Below are 22012 nucleotides of genomic sequence, written 5' to 3'. Positions count from 1 at the left end.
TTTAATATAACAAATGATGCATTTATTATTAATTTAGCCTTCTGTGTTGTAAGAAAATCTGTTGGTTGTATAATGCATGTTAGTTTTAAAGGCACTGTCATTATTTGATGACTACATAATATTCATTCTATGAATATCACAGGGCTACATGACTATTCCAGTAATATATATGGAAATATTACAGATTTCAACATAGATAAGGCATTCAGAAAGTAATTGCGCATCAACACTAAAGTGTGGAAATGATGAAGAAAAGAAAAAAAATGGAAATAACTTAAAATAACATTGAAAAAGGGGAAATTCCCTTTATTTGGGTTGAGTTTTGAGAGATGAGGAAAAGAGAAATTTTTCCTCTGCATGTTACCTCTTTCAGTTTAATATTAAATTTCAAATACATGCAGAAATCTAAAGGATTTCATTTGTAGTCACCGAAATCAGGTGTGCTCCTGTACTAAGTTATGCCCCCCAAGATCCACCAAAGCTTTATGAGCATTAGAACAAAGGAATCGATGCAGACAATGTGCCCAGGCCACAGCAGGAGGCCTTCAGGAATAGTAAGCACTGATTGGGAGAAGTGCTGGAAAGCGGCGGTAGGCTGGCATTTTACCTGAGGGACTAAGCATTTTCACTTAAACTTAGCTGTGGCTTTAGTTGCAGCTGGTGATCTGTAAGGGGTTTAAATACACATTGTGAAAACGATGATCTATGGCTCTCATGCTTAGTGCTCTTCAGGTGCTGATGTCCCCCATAAAATCTGCACAAATTATCGTCTGCTGTCCACATCCAGAAGCAAGGGGGACATACTCTCTAAACAAGAATGTAACTCCTCTGAGACATCTCATTGAGTAATGTATCACATAAAACACCTCTCACTGAGCTGCAAGCTAGCTTGTTTTTCATTGCAGGTTTCCAAGAGAGATTCAGAAGACATTAGACTTAGTCATCAGTAGAAAAATTACACATAAATGCTTGTAAAAGCTCATAAGGCAAATTGTATTATGTTACCACCTTGAATTACAGCCAAGGACGCCGCGACTTCCTCTCGGAAACCCGTTTAGCATTGGACGTGAATGGATAGCAGAGGGAAGTGTGGCTTTGCGCTTACTGGAACGGACCCACGCGCGACACGGGAAGGGCAGGAGCGGGGGCCGCAGCCGCCCCTCGCTCTCCATCGTCCCGGCCCCAGCTGTCGGCGCGCCCCGGGGCTGCCGCTGCCTGTCCCCGGCGGCGGTAGGACCGCGCTCTGACTCCCCGCGGGACTGCAGGTCGGGCGGGAGCCGCGGGACAGCCTCCCGGAGGAAAGGCGCTGTCCTGCCCTCACGATTCCGCCCGGCCGGCAGCGGCTCCCCGCGGCGCGCTGCCGGCGCTGCGGGCGGTGCCCGCGGGCTCCGCGAGGGGGCGCGGCGGCGGCGGCGGGGCCGGGCGGGGCTCCCCGGAGCGGAGCGGAGCGGGCGGCGGCTGCCCGGGGCATGGCTGAGGTGAGTGCGTCCCGGGCTTCGCGGGGTCCGGACCTGGCTCTGAGCTGCCTGGGCTCGCCCTGGAGGTCGGCTGGAGCACTTGAGTAAAAGTAGGTAGGGTATTCGATTGAGTCTCTTGTCTTCGCTTTCCTCTTTCCCATCCCTGCGGTATCGGAGCTTTCAGCTTTCTCTCTCTCTTTTTTTTTTTCTTTTTCCTTATATTTCTTTATGTGTTTGTTTACCTGGTGTAAGCATTTGGGGAGCTGTTTTGCTGACAAGTTTCAGGTTCTCCTCCAGCTTGTTAAGTTCTCACCTGTGCACCCACCAAGCAAAGAAAATTCGTTTCGCATGAAGCTACATACCAGGTCCCACTTGGTATCTCTGCGGTAACAAAGGAAACGTATTCTTCCTGATTTGCTGTGAAAGGTAGTTTGCTGCTTTGTAAGTGGAGCAGGGTGAGCTCTAGATGGAGGATTTTCCTCTGTCATCGTGTCCCCTTGGTTGCTAAGCAGTGGTGACCACATCTGTGAAAAGATGGAAGAAGCACAGAGGAGAGAGCAACAGGAAAAGCCAGGAAGAACACCAGAATCTCCTCTCGGGCAGCCTTATCTGCTGGGTGTTCTTCTAGAAAACTAACACCAATGCATTAATCTTTCTTATGTGCATGTTTCCTTAACTCTAAACTTCTAGCATTTCAGCTTACAGTTCAGGTGCAGCAAAGTTATTTTGTTCAACCAAATTGATTTGTCATGACTTTGTTATACAAAGAAAAGTCATTTAGAAAAGTGCACTTTGTGCTTCCCATGAGTGGCACTGCTTCAGCCTCAAAAAAAAACAAAGTCTTGATAGGAAAACAAATGATGGGAACAATCGTTTCACAAAAGTGTAAGGTGATTTATGAAAAGGAAGCTTTTAGGTGCAACAATTAATTTCAATACGCTTTCCCCCTCCTTTTGTAAGATCAGATTTTTCTGTTGAACTTGAGGACTCCAATGTATTTAATGTTTCTTTGTTCACCAAAATATCTCATAGTTTGTGGATTATAATAAAAAAAAAATTCTAGTCTGAGTGCAAAAAGAAAACTTAAGTTATGGAAGGGTAGTTTAATGTTATTTTTTCCATTTGAACTAGTTGAGCTTGAGCAAATATGTGCATATGAGTTACTAACAACAAAAAAACCCCATTCAAACAAAAAAAAAAAAAGAAGAAAACCCAAAAAAACCCCAAAAAACACCAAAAAACCAGCAATCAATGAAAACCCCAAACCAAAAGAAAACCACCCACCAACTCCCCCCAGAATTAGTATTCCTGTATGACTTGTTTGCAATTTGATGCAAAGCACCACAGCACTGTTTAAGGTGTGAATTTTCGTATGGAATGAAATGCACTTCTGACACTGCCATTTTCATGTCAGTTTTATGTGTGTCTAAACGTTTTTTAGCTTTTAAGTGGACTGAAGATTTACTTTTATTAGAATGGGATCAGTTGCTGTGTTGTTGTCTGCCCAGCACAGCAAACAGGAGGGATCCATCCATCCATCCATCCATCCATCCTGTGTGCTGCCTCCGATCTCGCTGGGAGCTGCAGCGGCTGCCAGGCTGCTCCTGGGGGAGAGGGTGTGTCAGGGTGGGAGGCAGAGCTCCATGTCAGCATCGCACATGGTGTTCGGGATGCTCACAGGTGTGTGCAAGATTTGCCAAGGGCAATGGTGGCCACTAGCCAGTCCAAGGGCTTTGATGTCACCCACCACTTCACCCCCACTCCATCTCTGCCCTTTCTCTGTGTTGGGGATTCAAGAGGATATTTTCATGTAGGCTCTTGGTTTTTTCTTATTTCTTATCTATATTTTCAAATACTGTGGCTTTTAACTGGCCTTCTAAAGGTGTATTTAGCTAAAGTTTATACAAGTGCAGACTTGAAAATACAATTTCTGTGTAAATCGTGGGCATTGATCATTTTATATTATTCCTAAGAGATACAAAAGCAAACATTGCCCTTTCCATATTTAAAACATTATTCAGTGTTTGCAGATGAAATTCAACAGAGAGAAATGGAAATGGGTAAAACAAGTTGTTGATTTTAAAACTACACCTTAAAAGAAATACTAAGTACAGATAAATAGTATGAGACATTAACAATTTTCTGGGCTTTTAAACAGATTTTGTTAGCCTAAGGTTTTATTACCAGCAGTGCAATATTGATATTGACATCTTTTGCCTTCAACATTTTATGATAAAACTTGTTTATCTTACTTGAGGCAAGGATGAAGCTTTGAGGTAATGTTGAAAAACACTTTGGTTTTCTTCATATAAATAAATTTAATTTATTATTAATACATACTCACTACTAATAAGTGGTGATAGCATTTAGAAGATATTAAATTTTATTCCAGTCCAAAGAAAAATACTGTACCTGGATCTAATCCTTCAAGAATATGTGTCCTCATTTGATTATTTTACAGGGACACTAAGTTGGGTGCCTTCTACAGCATGTTCTTTGGGACTGCAGAAGTGCATATAATCCAGAACACAGGGAGACAGACCTGGTATAATTTAATCTTGAAAAACATTTTCCTTTCCTGTTGAAATAAACTGTAAACTCAGCCCAGGACAAGGATGTATTTATCAATAATAATCACAGATGTCATGCTCCATAGAGAGGGTTGAGTCATCCTCAGTAATGAGTGATTGCACTGGCTGAAGCAATTGTTTTCAAAGCACACTGTCTGCTACCAGGGAAGATTATCCATTAATTGTCTTGTTCCTCTTGTAAAGGTTTCTGTCACTGTTAACTAGTTGATATCTAGACTGCAAATTAACTTTCTCAAGTTTTTAAGTACAGGTTGCATTTTCCCCTGTGATGTAATAAGTTCAGTATAGTTTTCTTAAAGTTGTGGAAGAAATTAATTCTAGAGGTTTAGTATCAAATCAGAAGTTTAAAAGAAGAATTAAATCATCTTGGATCATACACAGTTGTTGCATACTAAGCAAAGTCCCTTCCCCCTAACAGAAATTTGAATATATTTTCATATGTGAAAAGATAGATGTAATACAGTTATTTCCATAAAAGTTCTGGCTTGTTTTCTGTGAGGACTGGGCTCTCTTTGAAAATCTCACCATGAAATTCAATTCAACAAGTTAAGTAAGGAAATTCAGCAGCAATGCTCCAGCAAGCCTCTTTTGTGCCCTTTTGTGATGTATTTGTGACATATATTAAATTGGAGTCCCCTCTGTATCTAGTTTTAATTTATTCTTGGATTCTTACTGTGATAATGAAACCAGTGATGTGTAGATCTAGGCTGGGGTTTCTTTAGCTTGAAACTACAGTTTTCTCAGAGGAAGCATTTGCAGAATCATTATCCAGTGTTGTCCTGTATGTTTGGCTTAAAATTCTTGTTTGAAATTGCCATGTCTTAGTGGGGCCTGAGTGGCCAAGAGATCTGAAGTGTCCCTCTGCGCCCTTGCAGTGTTGCCTGCTGCTGCAGAGGGGCTGGAGCGATGGAGCAGCTGCCCGTGTGTGCGTGCAGGGCTGAGCAGCACTGGTGTCCCTCAGGACTGGTGCTGTGCCCTGGTGCTCGCCAGTGTGCAGAGAGATGATGCCATTTATGCTGCACCCAAAGCAGGACCTGCCTGGCAGGTCATCTCTAGTTTTTTTCTGTCTTGGGTGCTCCCAAGACCCCACCAAGTTCTGGGACAAAACAGGCAATCCCTTTGCATTTGATTCCCTGTTTGGCTTTGTGTCTGGACAGCTGTGATTCACTGAACACATTATCCTGGTATGAAAATGAGTAGATAATCAGTGATGATATACTACAGAGGGAAAATAACCTAATACAAGCACAATCTTGACACTCACTTTGATTTAATTTTAAAGTGCATGTAACTTTGCAATGCTTCTGTAGATACTGATCTACCTTGCTACAGTGTCATTGATAAGGGGTTCTTTTGTGCCTTAAGTGGGATATATGAAGTCCTACTGTGTTCATTGCTATATCTTCAGGTTTCCTGAATGCATAATATATGTCTTAAAATATTTACAACACCCCTGGGAAGTATTTTGCCAAACTATTTTTACTTACATACCAGGGGTTAGGCTATTACAGATCATATGAAGGCTGCATCTTTCCCTTCCTCTTGCCTTTGCTTTATTTCTTTTCTTTCCACAATTTCTTTAGTAATTCTTGACTGTTTCACATCTCACCTCCCTCACTATAGCCACCCTGTCCTTCTGATCTACCCTCCCAGCTGCCTCCACCCACTGCACTGATTTCCCTCCCAGGTGAGACACAGTTGTTCTGTTCTCAGGCTGCATGTGTAGAGAAAATGTTTGATATTTGTTCAGACAGCAGCCAGCAAGGAACTTTTTGTTTCTAGTACCCAAATAATTAATGTGATATACTTTTTAACCATCTGGCTTGCTCAGCTAGCATGCAAATTCTTTATAATAATGAGAAATGTGCCTTCTGAGCAGCTGGCCAGCCAGTGAGGAGATGTTTATTTGGAAGGTGTGCCACCTAGTAGGGACCCCTACTGCTTTGTCCTTAACCCATCAGTGGCTTCTCTGGGATCTGCTGTCTGGGAGCTGCACGTTTGCTCAGCATTGAGATTCTGGTTGTTCTACAAGGGGTGTGTTTTTGTGTGCTGGCTCAGCTTTTGTTGTGCTGGCTCCACCCTGATTCTGTCTGGGAACCCTTCTCTTACATTGAAGAGAAAACATCAAAGGAAATTAAACAAATCAATTATTTGAAAATATGCAGTACTTTCAGTGTTTTTAGGATGTATAGCCAGATCAATTGGTACAATAAGAGACAGAAGAAAGCATTTACAATGTGTTTATCTACAATTTGTTTATAAAGGTTTTGCAGCTTTCTGTTGGGAAAAAAACCCAAACCTGATTCGCTACAAGTTTTTCTGTATTTATTCATCTGGTGCACAGGGTGTTTTAAGGTTTAATGTTTTGAGGTTTTTTCCTACCTAGATGGTGGGGAAAGAGAGGCTCATTATCTGAGAGCTGAATTACTGGAGAGAGTATTTCTAGTATTGGTTGTCTTTCATTACGTACAGGCCAACTAAGGCAAGAGGAAGGGGGGGTTGAACAGCTGGCACAGTGAGGGGGTACTTAAAGAAGGCACTACTTAGGTAAGCATGTCTATAGCAAGACCAGTGGAGACAAAAGAACTTCATATTTGGAATCACCTCATTTTAAGGTTAACATGAAAGTGACTTCCATGTAAATCCTTCAAAATCTGAGAAGTCTTTATGACAATTGAGACCTCAGATTCAGCAATCAGAGGGATCTCATCCCGGAACAGGGCCCCTTACTGGCCAGGACATACCAATTTTCATGTGGTAGGATTTTTTTCCTTCTGTCCCCATCAGAAGACAGTTTCTTTTCTGTTACAGTATTTCTGCTTTGGGACTTGGACTCCAACTTTTGTGTAGAGCAGTTGTGTTGAACTTCTCTTGATCTCCTGGTCTGTCTTTGAGGATATAAGAGAGCAGCTTGCTTGACCTCTCCTTGCAGGCAATCCTGTTAGGTACTGTAGCCTTGATCAACACAGCCTGGATTTCTTCCATAGCCTCCACAAGAGATTTCCAGGCATGTAAATACATTACATAGTGGACTACTGTGTTAGATGATTTTGAGTTCTGTGTTGTATACCATTTCTGTTAAGAAAAATATATTAATTAACTTAATCTGGATTCAGATAATATTTCTTGGAAGCTTATTTTTCTGTTTGCGGCTTAAGTGATGTATTTTTAAGGAGTTACTACATGTTTCCCTTGTTAAAAAGATTATACAGGTCTTTTTATAAACAGAGCTATTGACTTATTCTCAAATTATTCACTTCATTAATAATATGACCCTCAGCTTTGGTGGAAAAATGTACTTCAAAATTGGAGTGATGCCTTGCACAATTTTTAAAGAATTTATAAGGAAGTAAAACCAATGAGAATTTCTATTACAATTTTATTTTACAATCTTAAGGATTTAAATCTTATTTATATCCTTCAAGTGATGTATCAATTACCAGTTCTTTAGGTTTAAGATGCTTTAGAGGTTAATATTTGATAATATTATGTAGACGTTTCTGTGGCCTAATAAAGATTATTTTTTAAATTAGATTAGATAAATTGAATGAAAGAAGAGTCCTTGTGCCTCAAGCATCTAATAGCCATGATCACCTATTTTGTCTTTCTTTCGTTTATTCTCCTTCCATCTGGTCACTGGAGGCATATTTTATTTTCTTATCTTGTTATATCTTTGTCCTTTCACTAAATTCAATCAGAGTTCTGTCCTTTGTAGTGAAAATACTACTTCATGACTGATGACAAAGAATAAAATTACAGCCTTCAGAAAATAATAAATGAGGATGATCTTCAAGTTTTCTGTTAAAAATCTTTGCTCAGTCAGATTGAGGACAGTGTTCCTCCCATCTTTGGACAAATGTGTCAAGTGACAGTAGCTTAGTACTTTGCAAGTAATTTAAGAGGTGCAAATGTGTTTATCAGTAAATCAACTAGCCACAAAATCCTTTCTTATGGTTTTTGCATCACAGTGATGTGTGCTCACTGGTATCTTTTAATGGAGATGGGTGTTGAATTGAAGAAGTCTCCAGTAACTGTTTTTCCAAAAATGGTGTTTTAGTGCCGTTTCTCAGTTTCTTTCGCATTGTGAATTTTCTGGCTCTTTTCTAAAAGTTGTAACATTAGATTTATAATGGGTGGGTATTAACTTCTAGTTTCAGAAAGTTGCACATGAATTTGCAGATCTCTTTTTTCTTAAACTCATAGAGCTTTGTTTTTGGCTAAGCTAAAAAAGAATGATATACACTTCTGGAAATCTAAGTGATACAAAGGAGTAAGGGGGAAGGAATGCAGGCACTGACTAATAGGATATTCCTCTCTCCTGATGAATACTTGATTAAATTATTGATTCCTACTCCATGACTGGGGAGGAAGAAACAGAAGATTTTGAAGCTGCGTGTCATCCCACAGTGCTGACAAAGTACAGTGGTTCTGGTGGTCTGGACTGAACCAGCTGTTTTCCTTTTGTCTGAAATGGAAAATGGCAGCATATTATGTAAAAAAAAAAAAAAAAGAAAATTGCTTTTTAAAAACCAACTGCTGCACTTTATATCCTGCTCTTTTAATGACTGTTTTCTGTGAATGCCTTGCAATTCTATTTTATGTTGCACAGCCACAATATAATTAATCACTGCAGTGCAGGCAAAGGCTCCCTTGTTATAGGGGACTGTGTACTATGGCACATGTATTAAGAAAAGTTGTGTGCCTACAGCAAGGAACAAGATTAGCATTAGTTTTGGTTGGGTTTTATGAGTTTTTGGGGCGGGTGGGGGGAGGGAGGATTTTTTCACTCTGTCCACTATATGCTTTTAGTCACCTTTGCTGTAGTTATATTTTCAAACATCTGCCTGGTGCCATAGACATCTGGTGCTTTTTTTTTTTTTGCAAAGTAAATGATTACCAAATGTCATTTTTGAAAGGATTCCTAATGGCTCTAGGTTTTATGATGAACAAACACTGATAACTATCGGACCATCTTTGGATGTTTCCTGTGCTGATCTTGCAGTAGTAATAAAAGTGGTACTCTTATCAAGTGCTTCCATGTGTGGGAGGTGGGGCCTTTGCTGGTCAGGAGGGTATTTAACTCTCTGCACTGGAGACAGGGACAGGTCTGTCATCAGGGGCACACAGGGACACCTTTCGCCTCGTCAGGCTGCTCAAAGCCCCGTCCAGCCTGATGTGTTGAACCACACCAAGGGTCCAGGGGGGTTTGTTCAGGAGGGTTATGAATCACTGAGTTCAAGGGAGGTGGTTCCAAGCCAGCAACTTCAGAATAAGTATTATTGGCAGACACTTTTCTATGCAGTTCTTTTTCTTTTATCAAATGTCACATCCTGATAAGGCAGTGTGAACCTGGCAGATTTTTTTTTTATATATAGTCATGCTGCTAATAAAATGATTGCAAGCAATTTGAGTATTTCACAACTTACAAAACCTAGGTCAATAAAACTACCAACTACCTCACCTTATTCTTAATCACTGAATTTTTAAGCATGCTTCAGGAAAATACAGGTGTCTGGCATTCTAACCTGAGGTGAAAAAGAAACGTTTTTCAATTCTTTATATGTTGTCAGTGACCAGAAGAGGAGATTGAACCAGAACACTATATTTGTCTTTGTCTAAAGATTATAATGAAAAAGGTCATAGAAGTCTGTCCTTTTCTTTCTGATCTTCAAGAATCTTTTATACTTAATTGCTGAACATTACTTCTCATTGTACAAGCAGTGAAATCCTTTAAAATGGATTTTCAATCAGGTAAATTGGTTGTAAAATGTATTTCTCTGGCTAGATTCTGGTACTATTAATGGTAATACTTCATTAATAATAGTCAATATTTCAGTATTTTTCAATAATCCAATGTGATATAATGTTTTACTGCTGCCTCTTTTTCATTTTTCAGCTGGCAATTGGTATCAGCCAGTGCAGTCCTGATTTTGAAACTAAATTTAAATGCAGAGAGTAGAACATGTTCAGTGAGGAAAAAAACAATGATGAAATTAGATTAATATTTCAGAACTGTTTTCCCTTTTTCATTCAGCAGGTTTTGTTTTCTTTTAGAGGATACTGTCATATCTGTTTATTTGTTCATCATTTCCTCTGCAGGCGCAAGAGTAGCAATAACTTGGGGGTTTTGTTTTATAATAGCTTAATCTAATCCAGTTCATTTTTCTTGTCCATAATTTTTGTTTACACAATCTAGAACAGCAGTTATTTTCAAAAGCAAGTAAATATGGAAAGTAAATGAAAACATGAGATGTGTTTCCAGCTGTCCCTCAGTCTCCAGTGGTGCTGGTTTTGTGTGAGAAGGTCTCTGGTTGTGTTCTTGCTATCTGGATGTAATGTCAGATACATTTGAATGCAGACCTGTCTCACAGTATAAAGCCAATAATAAAAGGGAATGAAGGAGGACAAATACTTCAGCAAATGTTAAGACTTTTTTTTCAGAGAAGACTACTGCCAAATCTGCCTTGAAGTTCCTTTGTTCTGGCTTATGATCACATGAATTTTCAGACAAAAATGACCGATAAAGACTTAAGAGAATGACCATTGTTTATAGGAAAGATTCAGTGCTCATAACAAAAAAATTCCTTTTAAAAATAATTACACCCCTGAACTGAGCAGAACAGACAATATAGTAAATTTAGGGCTTATTTGTTTGTGAGAGAGACCTGTGCTTATCAAACTAGTTTCACCCTGACACTTTATAACACTTTAAATTCAAGTAATTTACTTTCTGAGTTTCTTTCACAATCTTTCTACCACTTGTCTTTTACTTGTGATAGGAAGCAATCCTGTATTAAACTAGTTCTGATTGTTAGAACATCCAGAACTGAACTGAATAATTGGCATTGAACTCTTAGTTCAGTTTTACAGGCTTATTCTGCTTCTATGGCTTTTTTAATGGATGTCATTAGTAAACAATTTTTTTCTGATACATACAAAAATTCAGTAATATACTGGAAGGAGCAAAATCTTTTTTGAACCTAACAGGTGGACCTTTTCAAGAACATCCTACCTTACATCTCTGTATTGATGCATGCTGATGCTATTTCCCGCTTTCAGTGTGTTTGCAGGAAGCCCTAGAATGGATGTGGGAATTTTGCCCCCATATTTCTATAAACTGAGGCAGGTTTTACCAATCATCCCAGCCTGTAAGCCTGTATCCATTTGCAGAACAGTAGCTGAGTCTTTCTAGGAAATTAGACCAGCACAGAAAGTAGACTCAGATTACACTGATGAGGCCATTAAATGAGATACAGGGAGCCTGTCTGGCCAGAAAGAGGAAGGGAAAGAGGTCTGGCTGTACTCCTTGCTTTGTGTCTTTTGCATTCTGCAGCCAGTTTTCACATTCTGTGTGTTTACTTTGGTGGGAGAGTTGCTTTCTTCCTCCTGCCCTCCCTCCCCCCCCCCCCCCCTTCTTTTTTTCTGTGTTTTCTTATTTGCCAAAAGGGGAAAAAAGACTAAAAAAATTTGATGGAGAAGACCTGACATAAGTGGTGTTTGCAGGCTAAAAAGCTCATGACAAAGCACTAACAAAGCACATTGACTTTCAAAAGTCTTCCATATTAACTGTCTGTTCAGTTATGTTCTCCGACCATTTAACAGAGGTCTTCATTTTCTTTGTTAAAAATCAAAGTGCAATGAAATTACTGTTTTAAAATAGTTGTTAGGATCATTTAATAAAATTCCATCACATTTATTAGGTTGTAATACCAATGTTACCCATAACAGCAAATAAACTTAAAGATTGCTTCAGAATTTTAGCAGTTTTCAGTCAATGAAAAAAATTATTTTCTTTTATTGGTGGATATTTTCTTTTCTGCTATGCTCTAAATTATAATTAGCTTCTGGTAGATAAAAACCAGACTGTGTACATTTTAACGATTCAAGAACATTTTTTACTGTTTCAAATCTAGTCAAACGTAGGTTTTTGTTCTGTAGTATGTTACTAAATTGTGTCTTTTTAGTTTCTTAATATTCAAGAGGACTTTTCTAATATATAAAAAAATCTTCAGGTTATTAAACTTTGATTTTATTTCATTCAACTTAAGTTCCTAATTCACTTTTGTTGTTCGGGGGGAAATTTTTTTGGGAGCTGTACTGGTTTTACATCATTTATCACTGTTGCTTTGCAGTGGTGCCTTGTGTTCAACATCCCTTGAACATACTTGTACTTCCTGTAGATTATATAAGGTAACCTTCGCCTCCTTTTTATCTGCTTTTGGAACTATCTGCCTTGAGAAGGTTCCTATAAGTTATTATGAATTCAACACCAAAACTTTTATTAGCATTTTGCCCTTTTTTTCCCCTCTAGCTGCAGTTGATACAAACTATTCATTTCTACTTCAGACACAATGTACACATTCCTTGTGTGGAAAAATCAAACAGAATGTCTTCTTCTAACTTTCATGAAATTGGTCATAAATCAGAGTAATACTGCATTAATGAAAGTTATTTCTGTAACCCAGTATTGGTACAGCCATAGGGATCTCAATACATTAACTTTAATCTGATAGAGGTAAGGCACCCAAGATAATTTTAATTTTTAATAAGTTTTGCAGTGAAGTTTTCAGAATTATAACAAAACTCAACCATTTCACAGTCTAGTGTAAAAATTTTATAACAAGGGGTTCACCTGCATAAGTTGGAATAAATCACTTGGAGGTGGTATCATGTACAAAGTTTGAGTGATTTACTTGAAGCATTCTGATAAATGAGGCTTGACACGTGTCAGAGTCAGAGTAATGAAAAAGCCCAGACATAGACGTAATTAAAAGTTTTTATGGTTTTTTTTTGCTATGAATTTATACAGAAAGAGTATCCAAACTTATAAATATGAAGGTCATAATGTAATTAACTGGATATTATCATCTTTGGCATAATAAAAAAAGTGTTTTGGAGCAAAGGTCATAAAAAATGGGTTTTGGAGCAAAGGCACTAAACGCACATTATCAGGGCTTTGTGATGGAAACTGTAAAGTCTTACTTTGTTATGAATTTGTTAAATGACACATAAAAAATGGTAGAAAATTGAAGAAGTAATCTGGAGAAATGAGGAGGGAAAAACCCTACACATTGATAATGAAATCTTGCAAGACTGAACACCAGGATTTACAACAACAAATATGCCCCACAATATAACATAAGAACAAAAAATGCAAAGATAAGTTTCAGTGACTGATACAATTTATGTGACTCACAGAAAAGGTTTACTGAATTTATGTCACCAGATGAAAATTCTGAGAGAATTTTTACTATAAATACGGGAAAGTAAGAAGCACTGATGGGCTATTGAAGTGAAATAACGGCCTTAGTTTTATAACTAAGGAGCAAATTTGTAGGAATAAGTCTGATATAAACTTGTCATTAGACTGAAAGATGAGTTAACAGGCTGAGGAAGCTTTAAATTAGGCTTATTATGCAGAGTTGACTACAAAACTTATTTGGAGCTAACTAGAAGCAGGGTCTTGATGTTTTGAGCAGTGTTCCTCTGGCCTGGAAATAATGTCCAAGTAGTCATGCAGATAACAGAAATATCATCATATGTGCACATCACATTTGTGGCAATGTATTGTGTTTTTCACAGTTCTTCTGTGCCTTGCCAATAGTAAAATCTCTCACGGTTTTTTATTCGCAGTATTGGCTCTGTTCCAAGGTGGCTGCTTGATACATGAGGATTGAATTGTTTGTTTGTGAGGACTGAGTTTCCTAGATATGCACCCAATTTTCTGACATAAAGGAAAGGCAAACTGATCTGCCTCTAAGTGGTTGCAGATTCTAAAAATGAGCTTATATTAGAGAATTCTTCTTTTTTACAATGAGCTGTAGCATCCTCTATATTTTAAGCATTTTTCATTCCTACAATATTTTTGTATGTCTTCTGTGTATTACTATAAGTTCACAAATTGAAATCAGAGGCTATTGAATTGAAAATACCTCGTTTAGAATACCTTTGGAAGTAATACAGGTCATGTAAGGCTATTTTCATATAAGGAGTAGAATCCATTAAAATGAAAAGAAATCCATTTTTTCCATAAGCATTTATTTTGGATTTTAAAATTATTTTCATGGACAAGCTATAGAGAATGAAATTACTTACAGACAAAAAAAAGGCATGGTAAAATATTTTCTTTAAAAATTCAGCTGTCCCACTTAGTGCTATTGCATTAGCACAATCTTTTGTTGAGAAGTATCAGGGGTGAAATATAGTGTAGGTCTAATCTATTCAGTCTCAAAGCAATAAATAATTCAGAAACCTTTTAGTTCTTATTGATGTTTAGGACCAGATGCTTTCTAGATTAAACCACTGTTCTAAGAATTTTCTGGGTTTGTCTTATAGCCTCCTGCTTGTTTTGCAGTCACAGAATTGTGAAATTGAAATAGCAGTAAGAAACCTGTCTTATCTTCTGTAGAAAATAAAGGCTGCATCACTGCTAAATAACAATATATTAGTTAATAAAGTAAGTCTTAATTTATATAGTAGAATTAAATACCCATGGGGGAAAAACACCTTTTTGTTCATATATTCAGAAATGCACAAAAAAGAGCCTAGCAAAAAAAGAAAAATCTCTGTACATTTGATTCATGACTCATCAGATTTGATCACTTGCCTAAATGAAATTCACTGAACACTGAATAAGACCTGACTGTCTTATTTTTAATGAAATTTCATACATGTGAGGCTTAGATGTTTTTTGAGGTGTAGTAATTTCAGTAGTATGGCTTCTTTAGTACACTGAAAGCTTTATTCAAGTTACTCAAGTAACATTATGAAATGTACCATAGCAGAGAGAACATTGGAAACATTCATCATTATGTTGTAGAATATGTAGTAGGAAGAGCAGATGTTTTATTTCTACTTTTGAAAAATGTTAAGATAAAAATACTATGTTAGGGAAACACATTTTGTAAGTACTGAGGCTTTGTTGCTGACTGGTTTGGTTTTAAGCTTGACTATTATTTTTGCAAATATTAAAAGTAATATAGAAACAAATGGTTTTTATTTATTGATATATATATATGGAAACAATGAACACTATCTATTCATGCTTTTTTTTGACAGCCAGGTGGGCTCAAGCTTAAAACCCCTAACTTAATATAAATGACCCTGATGCTTTTCTTTGTATACGTATTAAGAATATTTTTCAAAAAATTATTTTTGCTCATTCAACCATACTCCATAAGAGTATATTTATGTTACCATTAGTATCAGGTTGTTAACTGGCTCATTCCTGCCCAGGAGTTTCCTCCTAGTGCTGTGCTACTACAGAGTCTGGCTTGTAGCAGTTTTCTGTAATTTTTCATTTCTAATTTGAATTTTCTGTCCTGCTTGATGGACAGGGTCTCCAATCAGGTTTACATGCACAGCATAGGCATGAAAGATCAGAGGCATATTTATTAACAGTAAGCTGAGAAAATGGGGATTTATGTGCTGGGTTTTATTTTTACTGATGGTGATTTTTTTAATGTTGGGGTTTCAAAAGGACCTTTGTGGGATTTTATGGATGGAAGGGTGACAGTTTCTTCAGGATTCACATTAAATATGGTTTTCTAGTTTGATTGTTATCTTTGTAATACAAATGCTGTCAAAATTGGAGGAAAGAGACACATTTAAGTAATTAAACCAACCTATTCTGGTTTTTTTTTTTTTTTTTGTTTTTCTTTTTAAATTCAATTTCTTTTGTGGATAAAGTGATTTTCATGAGATAACAGTATAAGCAGCATCGCTTTCTTCCACTGTGTTACAACACTTAGGTATTTGCAGTACTTTAAAACAGTCATGAAAGGGAAACAGTCACTGAACTGAAACTCCAGAAGTATTTAATAGGTGTGGGTTTTTTTTCCCTGCATGGGCTGTGATTAGGCTGCTGGAATAAGGCATTCATAGAAGGTATTTGTCATGTAGTGGAAAATAACTTTTTTTTTTTTGTTTTGTGTTAACACTGAAAATTGTGCTGCAGACGCTGGCTGTGGTGTCTCTAGAGAGAAATGCTGGAGTTCATCTCAGCCCTACGGGTGCCACTTCAGCCTTGCTGAATAAACCAGGGTAATGTGAACAAGCGGAAAGATTGGTTTTCATTCTGATCACAACTGCAGTAACTCAGAAAAGCTGCCATAAGGCTGTAGTGGCATTTGATAAAATGAACAGTCATGAACTTTTAGTTTTACGCATTATAAACTTTTAAATTTAGACAAAATGCATAGACAGACATGACAGTGACATTTTCAAGTACATGTTTGATTTGAGTAGTTTCTGTGGACATCACATTCTTCGCTTTGCAAGTCTATATGCCTAACGTTGACTAAAAAATTATTTTTAAAGTTTTGTTGAGACTTTATTAACTAGTGAGAGCATTTTCTAAAAGACTAGCCCAATATTATGGTATATATTTTCATTCTCATCCCTTTTTTTTTTTTTTTGGTTTTGTCTGGTTAGTTTTTGTTGTTCCCATGCTTGTTTCCGAAGGTAATAATTGCAACACAAAGTTGCCTAAGTATTTCTTAGACTGCCAAGTGTACTCCTACTTGTTTATAGGCGTGGTAGACTGGTCAGTGATGTGTAGCTGTGCTGAAAAGCTTGTATTTTATTTAGCCTGTAAAGAGCAACACTCCCATTTCAGGGTGGCACAGTATATACAGCTCCTGTTTTATTTGGTTATAAGATAGAAGTTGGTCTGATAGCTGTAGATCTTACTTTTTTGTCTCTTCAGACTCCAAAAGACTTTGTGTAATCATCTAACTATTTTAGATAATAACTGAGTGGGTGTGGACTATTTAAATTGGCATTAACTTTTTGCATCTTTCACAAAATACAAATTTCATTACAAGTGCTGTCCTCAGAATCTGTTACAATACATGTAGTAGGTATATAAAAAGTAGAAGGTGTATAAAAAGTCATTCCTATATGTTACGTATGTTACAGACTTTTTTTTAGGAAAACATAACTGTTTAATACTGCTACAACCTTGGTGTAGGAGAAAACCCCTACAAATAAGAGCTTTCCTTGACTTAAATATATATATATGTGTGTGTGTGTGTGTAGACTCAAGTGCTTGCACTAAGGAAATTATTTTTCTGAATTTTCAGCTTACAGCTTACAAATGAAGAAGCAGATAATATCTACTCCTCCATTTCAGGAAAAAAAAACCAAAAACAAAACAAAAACAAAACAAACCCAGAATTATAAGCTAAATAAATGACCTAAAGGTACCATGTAATATTTGTATTACCTTAGCTCTTAAGTAAAAATTAAGTTAAAGGAAAGAGATCCTGGTGTTCTTCCTTGGAAGACAGATCTTTCTCCCTTTTTGATGGTGAAGGTTTTCTGGGTATTTAGATCCACGTGTCAATTAGCTTCTGAAGGAAAAGTTCCTTTTGAGACACAGTTGGTTGTCAGTCCCAGTATGACTGGTCGGATCTTCAGGTTCACTGCTGCTAAGAATTTTAGAATTATTTGCCCCAAAAGGCTAAACAAAAATCAAATCTTGCATTTGAAAATGGTGAATCACTTTAAGATGGAACAGATGAGATCAGGCATTTTTATATAAATAAGGAAAGACTTGACATTCTCAGGCTTTCTTTTCCAGACAAAAAAATGTCTGTGTTTTCTTAAAGTGCTTAGCAGGTGACATGAAAAATGTCTCATTTCTATTTATTTATTAGGAAATTTCTCACCTCTTTAGTAGTCAGTGTAAAGACCCCGCCCCCCTTCCCCCCCACACACACCTTTTTGTGTCTGTTGTGGTATTTGCCAAAGACTTGTGCTGTGCTTTTTGTATAAATCTAAAACACTTCATCCATCATAACTTCCTTAATTACAGAGATAGCACCATCAAAGTTACAACTGGAAATCAGGTAGATGTGAATCAGCCTAAAAGGGAAAGACTAGACTTCAGGCCAGTTGCTTTCTGCCTGTGAATATGGCTTTATATATACCATGTGTTTGTGTAGTACCTAATAGGATCACATAAACATTAGTTTGGCAGTCATAGTATAAGCCACCAGATGGAGCAATGTTGCCGTAAGAAATTGAGAGTAATGAAAATGGTGTGTTTTTTCTTTCTGCTTTTATAATAGCAATGCAAGGTTTTTTAAGGTGATGTGCCAAAAATATATAGATCTGTATGGTAGAGGTTGTGATCATTGACTGTAATACTTAGCTATGCTGCAATACTTTTTACTTTTTCACGATAAAGTAACTTAGTATTAGGCTAGGGAAAGTTAGAATGTTTTTCTTTTTTTGTTGTGAGTTGTTAACCTGAGGTGATAAACTGAGAAAATCTGATCTCTTTTTTTTTCTTTCATTATTTTTATTTTACTTCTTAACTTCTATCTCTTTGCCATGAGTAGCTAATTTTCTATAAAGTGTCTGTCTGTTAACTGAAATATTTCTTACTACAGGGTTTTATAAAGAGAAAAGAGGCAGAGTCTGACTATGCCAAAAGCTGATATTTGGGGAATTTGTTGGTGGTGTGACCTTCTGTTTCTTCTTTCTTTTTCCTACATGTCCTTGTAGGATCTTCTTACACAAGAGCCTAAAAGCATTTAAAATTTGCAGAATGAAAAGATGGCACGGGCAATGCTGGTACCACCAGGACCTGACAGCTTCTTCTATTTCACTGAAGAATCTCTTGCAGCTATTGAAAAACGTATTGCTGATGAAAAATTTAATTATGACCAAGATGAGCCTACAGATGATACTGGTCATGAAGCAAATCACCCAGAGCCAAATAATGACTTAGAGGCAGGAAAGACGCTGCCATTTATTTATGGTGATATTCCTCCAGGAATGGTGTCTGAACCCCTGGAGGACCTGGACCCATATTACATCAATAAAAAAGTGAGTGTGTTGTGTTAAAAATGTAATTAGAGCACTCCTCTTTTACTATAACCTGATAAATGTTCTGCTGGGGAGTTGGTCAGAAGCACTGGTTGAAAGTATTATGCAGTAGGTACTATCATGTTAGTTATTTTGATTTCACTATGAAGTTACAGTTGCAACTGTAACTCTTGCTAAAGTTGCCTTAAAAAGAAAAAAAATGGGAAAAAAGGCACTTTTCTTTTAATGTCTCATGTTATGGTATTTTAATGAATGGATTTTGTATTAAATGTCCTGTAATCTCTTCAGATCTAATTTAATGCTGAACCATTTGAAAGCTTTCCATGTCTGGCTGCTCTCTGGGTTTTGTAAGAAACATGATACCTGAGATCTAGTTCATTACAGATGTCTTTAGACAAAATACTTGCTCAGTCATATGAGAGAACAATCACTGTCAAACATTCCTGAAAATATCATTAAAATGTTTGGTTTACAAAATTAAAAAAAAAGAAAAAAGTGTAAAGACTAAATCAATCTTAGCATTTCAATATAGGGTCTATAGGCCCGATACAGACCTGAAGACAAAATCTAAATTTATATCTACTGATTCAGTTTCATTTATAGAAATACTGATAAAAAAGGAAGAAAAGAGCAAGGTGTTTACTTTGGCAAGTACACATGAAGGAAAGTTATTTTTATATATGCATGTGAAGTGAAATTATGTCAAGAAAGAAAACATCATTTATAGAAATACTGATAAAAACATAGAAATAGTGATAAAAAAGGAAGAAAAGAGCAAAGTGTTTACTTTGGCAAGTATACATGAAGGAAAGTTATTTTTATATATGCATGTGAAGTGAAATGATGTCAAGAAAGAAAACAAAACTGAGTTTACATTAAAAAGACAGTACAAAATAAGCAGCGTTATTTTATTGTAAAATCAATAAAATGTTTGTTGAATTAAAACCAGAGAATGGGTTTTTGAAATTAAGTACTGAATAATCAACAAAATAGTATCTTACAAGATAAGAATTTAATCAAAGAGCTTTATTATATCTGTAATAAGCAATCTAATTAGTGTTTTTTCTGGTATAAAATGTTGAATACTAATAATCAGATGCAGATTTTTTAGTTATTTAAGTTTTTGTTCTGTTGACTTCACAAACACTATTGACAACTGATCTATTTATTTTATAGCAAAATGTCATTAGAAAACAGAAATATTCAGTGTTATAGCCTGCTTATTTGCAGATACTAGATTTTGGGAGAATAACCATTAAATGTAGCTTGATATAAAATTTCATTAGATTATATTTTCATCATGTCTCCTATTTAAAATCAAAAATGGTTACATTGATGGTACTAGTGACAGCTGCACAAGCAATAAAGGCAGTAAAGCCAAGGATTTTAAAAGCCAAGGATGTCTCACCCCAAAAGCAGTTTTAACATGGTGAAATGGTTAAATAGTTCCTTGTAAGGTCCCAAAAGTGGTTACTTAGGTGCTTTGTTTTGCATTGCCAACTTTGTTCTGAAATGCAAGTAAAAGAGCTGCATTAAATTTAAATGTATAAAGTCACATTTTAATTATAGTTTTAATGTAATAACTTAATAGTAGAAAATCTGAAATGCAGATTTTAAGAGTACAGAGACAAAGAATGCATGGTGTAGCATTTTTGTTGCTCATATGAAAATTTAGAATCTGTTATTTCCTTCTGTAGTCCTACTGAAAATAAATTTGGCTACTTAGATGTGTGTAAGCAGCCTGTATTATGGCAAGATTGCTAAAATGTATCCTTAATTTCCTAACCCCACTACCCCCAATTTTGTCTATGTTTTACAGACATTTATAGTACTGGATAAAGCGAAGACAATCCACAGGTTCAGTGCCACACCTGCCTTGTACCTTTTATCTCCTTTCAATTTCACTAGAAGACTAGCTATTAAGATTTTGGTTCATTCATATCCTTTTCAAGTGGTTTGTTAAAAATTGTTACTGGTTAATATTACTAATGTTAGCACTAGGAGTTTTGAGTTAGTGTTTGAAGTGTTCCTGCCTTTAATTCTTTCAAAATCAATCGGGGCTAAGATTAGTCACTTAACCTGTGGATGAATTTCAGAAGAAAAGTCAGAGTTCCCTAAGGTGCAGTATTGAACCCAACCCTGGCTAAAATCCTTATGGATGATCTGGATGGAGGGAGTGAGTGTACCCTTGGAGGGCAGAAAGGCCCTGCAGAGGGACCTGGCCAGGCTGGATCGATGGGCCAGACCAGGGGCATGAGGTCCAACATGACCAACTGCTGAGTCCTACAAACTGGCCACAACAGCCCCATGCAGGGCTACAGGCTGGGGGCAGAGTGGCTGGAAAGTGGCTCAGTGGGAAAGGGCCTGGGATGCTGGTAGACAGCAGCTGAACATGAGCCAGTGTGTGCCCAGGTGGCCAGGAAAGCCAGGAGCATCCCGGCCTGTATCAGGAATAGCATGGCCAACAAGGCCAGGACAATGGCTGTCCCCCTGTACTCAGCACTGGTGAGGTCACACCTCGAGTGCTGTGTTCTGGGTCAGTCCTGAGCCCCTCAGTTCAGAAAGGACATTGAGGTGCCAGAACAGGTCCAGAGAGGGGCAGTGAAGCTGGTGAAGGGTGTGGAGAGCGAGTCCTATGAGGAGCAGCTGAGGGAAGAAGGGTGTAACCAGGTGGGGGGCAGGCTCTTCTCCCAGGTAACCAGTGACAGGACAAGAGGAAATGGCCTCAAGCTGCACCAGGGGAAGTTCAGGTTGGACATAAGGAGGAATTTCTTCACAAAAAAGTTTGTCAAGCATTGTAATGGTCTTTCCAGGGAAGTGGGAATATCCAGGACTCAATATCCAGGAGGTGTTCAGGAAATGGCTGGATGTGGCATGTGGTGCCAGGGTCTAGTTGACAAGTGAAGAGTCAAAAGTTGGATTTGGTGACCTCAGGAGTCTTTTCAAACCTAAATGATTCTGTGATAGGTGTATAACCATCATTCTTGTGAAATGTCTTTGCATTATTTATGACATTACTAGTGATAGTAAACTGATTTGTATTGTATATGTTGTCAGTGTTCTACGTCCTGGTCAGTTCCTCATATTTTGTCTTATTCGGCTTTTAAAAGGGATATGTTCCTTAACTGT

At 37.3% G+C, this 22012-nt stretch overlaps 1 protein-coding gene across 3 annotated transcripts in view; it reads left to right on the top strand.

Annotated features, from left to right (window-relative positions):
* The first annotated feature begins 1367 nt into the window (after nucleotides 1–1367).
* Nucleotides 1368–22012, top strand: part of LOC100221646 (sodium channel protein type 2 subunit alpha) — a 58760-nt gene continuing 38115 nt past the window's right edge. The window contains exons 1-3 of one of the 3 annotated variants that reach the window (XM_041717590.2): nucleotides 1368–1478; nucleotides 18560–18883; nucleotides 20703–20823. In XM_041717590.2, the coding sequence (XP_041573524.2) occupies nucleotides 18611–18883; nucleotides 20703–20823 (394 nt within the window). In that variant the 5' untranslated portion in view covers nucleotides 1368–1478; nucleotides 18560–18610. Of the gene's footprint in view, nucleotides 1572–17471; nucleotides 18884–20702; nucleotides 20824–22012 lie in introns of those variants that run through there. The other 2 variants (XM_072932186.1, XM_072932187.1) reach the window with 2 other exon arrangements.

This window comes from Taeniopygia guttata, chromosome 7, assembly GCF_048771995.1.
Source record: "Taeniopygia guttata chromosome 7, bTaeGut7.mat, whole genome shotgun sequence".
NCBI classification, from domain to species: domain Eukaryota; kingdom Metazoa; phylum Chordata; class Aves; order Passeriformes; family Estrildidae; genus Taeniopygia; species Taeniopygia guttata.
This window is presented reverse-complemented; position numbering and strand designations above follow the sequence as displayed.